This window comes from Gopherus flavomarginatus, chromosome 7, assembly GCF_025201925.1.
Source record: "Gopherus flavomarginatus isolate rGopFla2 chromosome 7, rGopFla2.mat.asm, whole genome shotgun sequence".
Taxonomy (NCBI): Eukaryota; Metazoa; Chordata; order Testudines; family Testudinidae; genus Gopherus; species Gopherus flavomarginatus.
In genome coordinates this window covers 18,734,329-18,746,009 of record NC_066623.1, presented here as the reverse complement: position 1 = coordinate 18,746,009, position 11,681 = coordinate 18,734,329, and the positions used below count along the sequence as shown (strand labels likewise).

At 42.2% G+C, this 11,681-nt stretch overlaps 1 protein-coding gene across 1 annotated transcript; it reads right to left on the bottom strand.

Moving 5' to 3' along the window:
- Positions 1 to 1,147: 1,147 nt before the first annotated feature.
- Positions 1,148 to 9,923, bottom strand: LOC127055222 (uncharacterized). The gene is made up of 8 exons (XM_050961934.1): positions 9,859 to 9,923; positions 9,200 to 9,309; positions 8,824 to 8,945; positions 5,605 to 5,820; positions 4,564 to 4,707; positions 3,549 to 3,715; positions 1,263 to 1,378; positions 1,148 to 1,169 (listed from the first exon to the last, which is right to left on the bottom strand). Exons 2-8 carry the CDS (start codon positions 9,238 to 9,240, stop codon positions 1,148 to 1,150), a joined length of 828 nt encoding a protein of 275 aa, XP_050817891.1. The 5' UTR covers positions 9,241 to 9,309; positions 9,859 to 9,923.
- Between the last annotated feature and the right edge of the window lie 1,758 nt (positions 9,924 to 11,681).

The window sequence follows — 11,681 nt, the reverse complement described above, 5'->3', positions numbered from 1 at the left end:
AGGTGTGAGTAACAGTAGGGATAAATTAGTATGGGGGGAATTAGGTTCAGCTTTTGTAATGACCCAAACACTCTCAGTCTTTATTCAGGCCACTCTCGTTGTTTTTGCTGATACAGACTAACACGGCTACTTCTCTGAAACCTGCCACAAAATGGGCTACTCCTGCGATTAGCTGTTCATCAGTGTTAGCAAGGAGAGGAGAGTCAAAATTTGGCCCCTAATATTGTTTAACACATTTCTCTATATGTACAACCCAATCCTACTATCAGGTCTGTGCATGCGTCTGAGGGCAGAGTTGGGCTCAAAAGATTTTAACATTTCCACAGATACGAATCTGCTTTTCTAGGCTGATTTTTTGTTTCCTCCTCTGCCATACGTTTTTATTGTATCAGTAGAGAAGCAGTGCACTATATGGAATTAACGCTATGGATGACAGAGCTGCCAGAAGCAGGAATGGCTCTACCAGAAAGATACAACAGGAATCACTTTGGGGTGCCAAAAATCAGGGCAGGAATAAGTCCAGTAACTCTTTGTCTAGAAGGCTGTGAGTTGGTAGGAGATGGGCATTTGCCAGTTTGCTTAAGATAGCATAACTCCTAGAGCCACCCCTCATCAGAAAGTTTATCCAAATACATTCTGCATTTGAAATATAATTAAATGTAATATGCACATACAAACTTTGACTGAAATACATATTAAACATTTCTGTGACCCAAGGAATATCTTTCCTGACAGATCACATGCACCTAAATTTTACCCAACTGAGGGTTGTCTTGTTGACTTGCCAGAAGTCCACCATCCATCACTCACAATTACAGAAGTTTGTCTAAAATAGCAGATCACAGATTTCTCATATTCAACACAGGAGTGTGGTCTGCTGAGACTAAAGGTTCTTAGTGGAAATTCTATTAGACTTTGGTGTTCTAATTCTGGTCCTTCTTGTCTTCTACAGGTCTCTGTTGGTTTCTATTTTAAATGAAGGACAAGTAGGACTAGTAGTGCTGTTCCCAAATTTAGTTGGCTAACTACAGCCAGTTGGCCATTTTCAGTTAGAATTTTCATTAGGGTTCCTAGTGCAGCTGGCTTGAGCAGATCATGATGAAGCACTGCCTGCTCCTGTATCCTCCCCTTGGACCACAACTCCATGTCAAAAGATGAGGATGGCTGTACTGAAGAGAGCAATAGGGGGGACTGGACTGATGAATGCACTTCGGATGCCTCTGTAACACAAATTCTAGTTCACAGTTGCTTACTCAACTCACCATCTTGAGGCTGCAAATGGGAATTGACTGTTCGACCACTGCAAAACCGCACAGAATCTAAACCCATAAAGGCCAGTCCAGAATGATGCTTTGGGAAGTTTCGATACCAGCCATTCCTATAAATAACCAAACTGTGATTCAATACAGTAGCAGAGGGAACTTTTCTTTTGGAAAATCCTGAACAGTGATGACAATGTGCTGCAAGATGACTTTCTTCTCCCCACCCCCTTCTCCTCCCCTCAACAGTCATTTTGATGTTCAAAACAATATAGTTTAGTAGTAGTTTACTGTTTTGGGTAGCTGAGAAGCAAAGACTCACTTAATACACAAGGACTTTACTCTGTTTGGTTCATATTTAATATCAAGAAGGGATGGACAATAACATTAATATTTCACCTGATGATTTTATTTTGAAGATGGAGATTTTTTATGTATGACTTCAGTTGTAAAAACAGAGGTGTTGCAGCCTTACATTTAAACAGGAATCCTTTGGGATGAAAGTTGCCAAGTGTTTGACAATCTGTATGAATTTTAATTCAGCCACCTCTAAGGACAGAACTGCAATATTCATTCCGCATCAGCAAAAATGACACAGCAGCATTTTAGAAAGAGTAGTGAAAAATATCTTCTCTATTTGAAAAGGCAGAGGAAGTTAGGTAGGTAGGTAAAATGGTGATAATGGACCCAATTTCTATTTTCTAGTAAAATGCCATGGGATTTGGCCCAAAATATTGATCTGGAAGAAACAGGTTTTTTTTTTGTTTGTTTGTTTTACAAAATCTAAGATTGTTCTTAAAAATTGTGATGAAAAGAATGTGAAAGAAAAATAAAACATTCTCCTGCAAGGTTTGCAATGGAAAATAGTACAGTATTGTGCTAGTGTATGAGAACTGGAATGTGCAACTGATTAAAAAATTGCTTTGAATAAAGGTGAAACTGGCTAGCCTATTTTCACTGAGAGAACTGCAAAAGCAAATTTTTAAAGTAAACTGGATGCTTAAAATTCTCTCACATTTGCAATATTAGCAGTGGCCAGGGCTACTCTGCCTCATTGGAAAGATGGAATGTCAAGCAGAAAACTGATCCTAATACCAGGATTCAGCACTGACTCTACTCAGAGACTCCCCAGACTTTCTCCACTCAGAGACTCCTTCAGCTGTGTTCCAAGCTTTCAGACTCGGAACACAGTACCATCTTTAGCCTGGTGACTGTTAAGCTGTGCTGACATAATGCCACTGTGTGATTTTGCAGGATAAGGCACTAAAGAATCTATCTTCTATACGGATTTATTCTGGAACTCAGCGGAATTGGGAGATAAGAGGACAGATTCACCCGAGATGGCAGCCCCTATTCCTGGAGGGTGAGATTTACCTCAGGAAAGACCAGGCAGTCCAGGAAAGACCACTGCCTTCTGCAGGGTTTCTAACAACAAAAGTTTTAAGTTACAACCACAGCTCCAGAGGAGCTGAGCAAAATCGTTACATCTGTCGGGTACCCTTAGCCACGTCTCTCCAACCAGTGTCATTCACTCTCTAGACTGGTTTTAGACCCCATGGGGAAGCAGGAGTTGTGGGCAGTTTATACCATGGTATACCTCCGGTGGGTGCACTTTTCACCACCAGCGATTTGTAGGCTAGATTCCAACAACAAAATCTAGGAGTGAGTAGAGCCCATCGTGCTTTCAGGTGGCTCTTATTTAATTTAACACAAAGTGTTGCTGTAATGATAGAGAGGAAGGATAGTCTGCTGGTTAGGGCACATACATGTGATGTAGGGAACTTGGTTCAAGTCCCTGCTCCTCCACAGACTTCCTGTGTGACCTTGGGTAAAATACTTAGCCACTCTGAGCTCAGTTCTCCATCTGTAAAATGGAGATAAACAGCACTGCCCTGTCACACAGAAGTGTTGTGTGGATAAATACATTACAGACTGTACGGTGCTCAGATATAGTGATAATGGGGGCTATATAAGTAATTAGGATAGTCAACATACAGTAAGATTTAATTACATTTAACCTCCACTCCCCCTGAATTATGTTATACTTGCTTTTAAAAAAATATCCCAGTCTCTGAAAGCAGAGACTCTGCAGAACAGCAGCCTAGAATTATAAAAGACTCAGGCAGAGAATCACACAAGAAAATGCAAAACCTCTCCAAATCTGCAGCTGTAGGCACTCACAGCCCTTCCCCACACTCTAGATATAGACCCAAAGCCTTTGGGAAACTGAGATTTGCAAAGTTAAGTACACACATTGTGCACATACCCTTCACCGACATTCTAGTATACCTTTTCCCCAGGACTTGTCAGCCACAGAAGATCTGCGTCCCTGTAACGCCTGCATAGGTCCCTTGCATGTAGCCAGCTTTGTCTCTTTGCTGTGTGGATATAGTAACAGCTGCCTTGCCAGTACTGCCACCCATCTTCAACTGGGCACGAGCCACCAAATATGGACCCTAAAAATCACAGCATACACATGCATGGGGCTGGTTTCATCCCTGGTATAGCTCCACTAGCTAAATGGAAGGATCACTATGGCGTAGGATGTTCAAGACTGTTCGTATACAATCTGTTCAGTATAAGGATCTCTTAGAGGTTTTAATATTTGTAGAATACTAGGAAGATCACATCAGACAAGACCTCCAGCCACAAAATCTGGATTCAAACACCCCATAGGTTCTGGGTATCAGATCTCTGGTTTTGTAACTATAACTGGGACCATTTCCAAAATTTGGATTTGGACAGGAGTTCAGATATCTAAACACCCTGAAGTTATGGGGTTTTGGTTTGAGTCCCAGCTCTAGGCTATTTTTATGGACTTATTCACTGGCCAACAGAAATATTTTAAATTATAATCAGCTGACTTAAATAAGTTTCTCAAAACTGCCTCAGAAAGTGGCAAGTTTCACTTTTCTTTCCAGCGGATAGTGAATAAAAACCAACCACATGGGGATTTTCCTATTTGTTTAAAACTGTAAAGTTTCTTTTAAAATGGAATAGAGTTGAGACCTAGTTTGCAGAATTCCTGCACACAGCAAGGTCAGAAGGTCTAATCTGAAGGTCTGAACTAAACCTCCTGAATGTTAGGATGATATGAGTTACATATTGTGTCAGTCTAATGACTTTAATGGAGTTTCTCACCCCACTTACACTGGTGTAAATCTAGAGCATCACCTTTGTATTTGGAGGTGCTGTGAATGGTGATGACATAATACATGAATAAAGAGACAAGACTGTGCACAAATAGGTCCTGTGTATATTCACAGTTTTCCTCTTCTCTCCTATGGATGTTAAACAGGCTCACCTTTTCCACAGGGGATAGGACTATTCTCCTTACTGCAAAACACAGTGTCCCCACACAGCCCTGTGTATGGATTGCAGGCCATACCTTGCTGGCATGGTGGACACTTAAATTCGCACAGAAGCCCAAATCTTCCAGAGATGCAATCTGTGAAAAGTGAACAAGCCAAGGACAATAGAGATGAACAACTGCAAAAATAAAAGTTTACTTTAGGAACGTGGTATTTTTTCCACAATTGTAATTAAAGGTAAAGCTTTTGCGGTCTGTACATACAAGCAGACACACACCGACGCTCATTAACCATTAGTAGAAATTAAGAGCGTGACTTCTGGGACCTTGGCTGGCGATTACAGCTTCTAATGCAAACCAACACAAGCAAGATGTCACGTAAGGGGGGGAAAAGAAAGCCATCCCCATGATAAATTATTGTGAAAATATTAGTTCCCACTCAGCTTTTTCCAAAATATCTGCCTTTAAGTGAAAGGGTAGCCCAGTGTACAAAAGTCTGGACCCAGGGCTTTGTCACAGCAATGACAAAGCTGCTTCTTGCTAATGTTTGAAAAAAACAGAGAGAGAGAGGGATAAATGCTCATAGAAAAAATGGTTCAAGAGCATGGCACATGGCTAGCAGTTTCAAACGCAGAGTAGAAGAGGAAGGAAATGTTTAACACTTCTCAGTATTAGCTTACTCTGTATTAAAGCAGCAACAACATTCAAAACCTTGCTTTTTGGATCTTCCTCTGGTGTTTTGTGCTAGCTCATTTTATTTTATGACTTTGGGAGCAGGCAGCCTGATTGCTCATCTAGATGAGCAGCATCCTTCTACATCTTTCACTGTTATTAACGAAGATGAAGTGAGCCTTCAATTTTTCTGCTAGGCATGACTCACACACTCTCCCTAAAATTCTGCAGCTACTTTACATTTGTCTTCTGTTTTCACGTCAATTTTTTTAAAAAACAACAATGAACAAAAAATGAAACCTCCATCTAGGATGGTGGCGGGGGGGGGGGGAGGGAAGTTAAGCTGTAAAACACTCGACATACCTGACTTGATAAAGGATTTCACACTACTGTTCCTGCTGTTATACAGTTCCATCCCACTTTGTAGAATGTAGTGCTCCCCCATTGCCACTATCCCAGTGCATGTCTGGAGCACTGAGCAGGTATCTGTAGCTTTCTTTAAGGTGTTATATATATTTGATGTTGGTACGTAAGGGGAGTACAAAGCTCTCCCCTTGTGCATTGTAAAGAGGCTGACATCTGCAAAAATTAACAGAAAAGAAATAAAATGGATGATGGTATAAAATAAAATTCAGAAATATGGGATGGGCCATGGGATGGGATGGGCCATGGCAGGAAAGATAAACTGCAAACCTTCTCAGAATAGCTCTTCCCCACGCATGTAGGATCAAATTCTGTGGTTCCCTGCACAGCGTCAGAAGTCACCGAATGCATTATTATTATTTATTATTTGCACTGCAGTAGCACCTAGGAGCCCCAATTGTGGACTCAGACCCCCCAGTACCAAGAGCTGTACAAACACACAACACAGAAAGGGTCCCTGCCCCAAAGAGCTCACAGTCTAAGTACCATAAATGAGTGAGGAGGGCAATTCAGAAGATTCCACATCCCCCGCACGGCACTGAACTCCACAGCAGGAGGTGGTGAAGGGAAAGGTGTTAAGTGGACAAGGAAAGTAACACAATGTACAGACCCATGGGACAGCAATAGAGGGTATAACAGGCCAGTGCTGCTGCTGTGACCAAAGGTCTGCAGCGTTCCCAAACGATAACCCCATCCTTCATTTAGATAGCTTCCTCTATCCCCAGAACTTTCTCCCCTACATTTCTATTGGCTTTCCCAAACAGATGCAACATTATTAAAATCCCACCTTCTCAGACAGGTGATGCATCAATAGTAAACCAGGGAACTAAGTTTCTTTAGGACTGTGAGCACGTGTATGTACGTGAACACATAATTTAATCTGTTCCACAATTGTTACTTCTTTCTATCCATATGGTGAATCACTTTGCTAAAGTGAGGGCAGGTCTGCCCTAGAAAAGGTTTGCTGGCCTAGCTATGCTGGCAAACCCTTCTAGTGTAGACACAGCTTATGCTCACAAAAAAGTGCTCTTGCTGCTATGCTGGTATAGCTGATACTGGTTCTCTGAGCAAAACACAGTAACTTCTCACTTAACGTTGTAGTTATGTTCCTGAAAAATTTGATTTTAAGCAAAACAATGTTAATTGAATCCAATTTCCTCATAAGAATTAATGTAAATAAGGGGGTTAGGTTCGAGGGAATTTTTTTTCATCAAAGACTGGTGTATATATATATATACACACACACAGCACTACCTCGATATAATGCTGTCTTCGGGAGACAAAAAATCTTATCGCGATTATATCTTATATCGAACTTGCTTTGATCCAGTGGAGTGCGCAGCCCTGCCCCCCCGGAGCACTGCTTTACCACATTATATCCAAATTTGTGTTATATCGGATTGTGTTATATCGGGGTAGTGTATATACATATACACACACACACACACACACACACACACACAGAGTATAAGCTTTAAACAAACAATTCAATACTGGTACACAGTGATGATAATTGTGAAGCTTGGTTGAGGTGGAGGAGTCAGAGGGTGGGATATTTCCCAGAGAATGCCTTACTGCTAAATGATGAACTAGCAATTGGCTGAGCCCTCAAGGGTTAACTCTCACAGTCTACAAGGCAGCAGAAATGAAGGGATGGGAGAGAGCATCGCAGACAAAGACAGAGAGATGAATATTTTCCCTTGAAGTACACTGCCTTGTTAATTAGACCAGCTTGCTGAGACTGCAGCTGCTGCTGCCAGCAAGCTCCCTCTGTCCTGAGCCCTGTCGTGTGTCCCCCCTGCTCTCTGGAAAATGGGATAAGCAAGGTGCAGGAGCAGGGGAGGAAGGGGGACACCCTGACATTAGACCTCCTCTTCTTCCTCTCCCACCCCGCACAGCAAGCAGGAGTCTCAGGGAGCAGCTCCAAGGCAGAGGGCAGGAGCAGCACATGGCAGTGGGGAGAGGGACAGCTGCAATTGCTAGTCTGCTGGGCAGCTACTGCACAGGGAACTTAGGGGAGCAGGGAGCTGATAGGGGGGCTGCCGGTCTACCCTGGTTCCAAGCCCCCACTAGCTAGCTGCAACGGGCTGCTCTTCCTGCAAGCAGTGGACAAAGCAGGCAACTGCATTGCACAACTTTAAACGAGCATGTTCCCTAATTGATCAGCAATGTAATAACGAAACAATGTTAACTGGGACAACTTTAAGTGAGGAGTTACTGTAGGCTATACCAGCAAGAATACTTTCATGCCAGTATAACTGCATCTACTGTAGGGCTTTTCCCAATATAGAAATGTTGTTTAAAAAAAAAATCACACCCCTAACCAATACTACTATGACAAAAGTTTCCAGGTTAGACTTGGCCTAAATCGTATTGCTAAAGATCTCCACCGGGGGCCAAAAGGACATAGATGAACCTTAGCAAGTGAATTCCTTAGCACTGGATTTTCAGAGGTATTGTTTAATTCAAGTCAATAGGAGATGCAAGTGTTCCATACTTCTGAAAAATCAGGTTCCTAAAGGGTTACTTTGCCAGAGAAAAAGTAAGCAAAATGATGACCATAATTTACCATTTCACTGCTCCCGTTAAACACCAGATCACTCCACAGTGAATCAAACTAGCCTCCTCACTGCGTGCACAATCTAGCCCTTAATTTTAAGATTATATGAAATAAATTTCCGGGGCCTAATGTTGGTCCAATTTTACCACAGTGTAACTCGACTGAGGTTTACTCCTACAGGTTTACTTCATACAGTCTTACAATTCAGGGTCAACTTGTGCATGGAGTGAGGAGGCCAATCTGAATGATTTCAATAGAGATACTCTGGCATTCAATTGCAGTACACTGAAATGGTGAATCAGGCCGATCTCTTTTCTTATCATGAACTCAGTGAAGTTACACTGGTACAGAATCGGACCAACGTACTGAGGAATCAAGCCTTACAAGTTTACTTCATACAATCTTAAAATTAAAGGCCAGACTGTGCAGAGAAAAGAGTGATAGATAAGCACTCCATCTCCATGTCCTCCTCAAGGTCCAGACACATTTTCCATTTTTCCTGGATCTTCCCCTTGGGCAGCACACCGCTTCTCCCATTCTTAAACACAGATAACTGAGCCCTAAATTAGGATTCAAAGCCCCAGACATGATAAATTTACCTCCTTCTCTTTTGCATATCCACTTTCTCAGAGAAGAACAATCTGCTGGGGAAAGGTATTGCTTGAAGGCAACCACACAGTCTTCTTTAGTGAGTGTATGCCTCCTGTTACGTTTCGTGACCCTGCCAGGAGACAGAGAAAAGCCAAGTCGCAAAACTGAATGAGATCAACTACAGCATCTCCGGATTTGAGGGCGTGCGACGTGGCATTTTTATTTAAGGAAACTGTAGCTACTAGTCATGGTACTGGTTTAGTACCCAAGATGTCCTCTACTGAGGATCTGTATTCAGCCCTGACTAGGATGGGCTTGATGGTTTTCTCTCTAACTGCTATTGTCCTATTCAAAACAACAGCATCTGTCAAAACTTGGTCTCACCATGCACTTTCAGCCTGAGCAGATGTGCCATCGACCCACATATATCTGAAGTCTTCTTTCTTATAGGTCAGTCCTATCCAGCTGTTCTCCCCTTTAAACTGAATCCAAGCCTAGAATGCAAAAACAATCCATTCGATCATGTTATTAGACCTCTTTTATCCATTTTGCACTTCATTCATCAACATGTACGATCCTTTGTCCTATTACTGTATGGGACAGAGGGACTCAAACCATTTGGTTCTTGATCATTTTTATTAAGTGTCTAGCTTTTTCCTTTTGTGTGGGTGAGCCCACTGAGCTCTCCCAGAGCTGCAGGTCCCACACTTCCCAGCCACCCTAGCTACAAAGCACAGAAGACGGGACACCCCCCGAGCTTGTCAATAGAGTTGCCTGTGGGATAATTGCAGCTGGCATAACTCAAGAGCCACCCTTAGAGCCACCTAGGGCCATTCTTTCCTCAGATGCACTGAGTGTGACTCAGTCTACTGAATCAGAAAGCACAATCATTCAGCAGGCAGCAGCTTATAATTATATAGATGGAAACAGAGCACACAGTGCATTCCCTATTGCATCTTCTAACTAAAGCAAAACAAAAATCCTCACGCAGTTACGAAATCCCCCAATTTCAAATCTGTCAAATGAGAAACTAGACAGGGTACCTTTTCTGCATTGTTTGTAATTTTAGCAAGGTCTGTCTCCTTAAAGCACTGACACGTACTCCTGGCCTCAGTCCACGTTTTAGTTTTAGTGTCTTCCACATAGTAACACGCCTTTCGAAAATAATGCCATCGAGGCCCCTGGGGGCACAACTGCCTGGAAACTGAACACCACAAATTGTTATGGTAACCGACTTTGGAAATAAAAGAGCCAACAGGACCTCAATAAATACAAGGATATGAACGTCCAAACTGTTGCTTTCTGTACCTTCGCTAGGAGAGCACCGTGGATCCTGAGACTGTAAGCTGCAAGTAACTCTGGCAGTGCCTACACAATGTCCAGTAACACCGCTGCAAGGAAAACCATTGGTGCAGGGATGGCAAGTGGCTTGACAATCTGAGCCATAGTAGCCTGTCTGGCAGCCTCAAAGGAAGTTTCAGAGTTAAATGACAGAGTGCAGAGAATATGCAATCCCTCATCCATTTCCTCCATTTCAGAGAAAATAAAATGTCTTTTTAAAATTTATTCCATTTCAAAAATACTGTACAGGCTCATATCCTGTGATCTGGGCACCTACACCATAAACTAAAGTCACACATACATCAATAAAGGAATGCCCCAAAATACACCCACCTCAGCCCATTCCCACAACAGCCTTAACAAAGGGAAAAGATAACCTTTGCAATGAGTAGTTTTAGCTTTTGTTTAAATGTGGCACTATTTACACCACATCAGTGTCTCTCTATTCATTGGGTCATATTTATTTTTACTGTTCAGTCTCTGTTTCTATAGACATATAGGGCCTAGTTCCCATTTACACAGTTGGAAGACAGGAGTAACTCCTATGAAGTCATAGAATTACTCCATGTTTACACCAGGGTATCAGAGAAAAACTGATCCTTCTTTCTCCATTTCCTGTGTTTCTAAGAGCACTCTTTCTTCTTAGTTCTGAGGTCAGATTCTCAGCTGTTGAGCTACCTCCTATGTAGCACTGCAGCAGCACAACGGGGATGGAGGGCTGTCTGACAGCATTGGGGCGGCGAATTCTGGGGTGGCACGTAGCCAGCATTACTTTATGCACCCCCTCATCATATTGAGTGACCCAGAAATGTTGCAGAGTATGCTGCACTCAGGACCACGGGCCTGGCCTTATAGCACACATTAGAAAGCTCTGAAATTGATCTAACTTCTGCAGAAAGTCAAAAAGGACCCCAGATGCCCCAGCACTGCAGGGCAAAAATATAGCAAGAGCCACGTGTAACCCCCTCCCTTCACGTGGCTGGCAAAGTTCAAGTGTACCTGAAGATCTGACTAATGAAGTAAGAATGTGTCTTTAAAAAGTAAACCATCTCTCCCTTTCTGGAGGAGTGTAGTTGTCATTCCGAAGGGTATTTTTGATGGACAACAGTTATGGGAGACCAAATACAAGAGACATCCTTTTGAAGAGGACACACAGAGTGAAATTTGTATTTTAGTTAATTAATTGTTGTAGGGTAGTCTGATATGATAAAGTAAGAGGTGCTAATGAAGTCTGGGGTATAGTTAGAAATATATACACAAATACTTACCAGCTTTAAGATATAATGCATCAGCTTTATTAGAGCTTCTAAATACCTCTGTTCCACTAACCAAATGATACCGTTTCTGTGAACGGACTACTCCAGTACAATGTGTTTTCTCATACAGGCATGCATTTTCAGCAGATTCAAGAGAAGAGTATACTTTTGGCAACAAATTCTGTCTTTGCGTTATTATGTGGCCTGCATAAAACTGAAACATGTCTTCAGCTAAAAGAGAAGGAAAAATATCCCAGAATGAAATGGCA

Coding starts and splice junctions, on each gene's coding strand:
- LOC127055222 (XM_050961934.1), bottom strand. CDS start 9,240: ATGTGGGTCGATGGCACATCTGCTCAGGCTGAAAGTGCATG. Junction 8,946..9,199: donor GCTCAGGCTGAAAGTGCATG/GTGAGACCAAGT, acceptor GTCTCCTGGCAG/GGTCACGAAACGTAACAGGA. Junction 5,821..8,823: donor GATATGCAAAAGAGAAGGAG/GTAAATTTATCA, acceptor TAATTTTTGCAG/ATGTCAGCCTCTTTACAATG.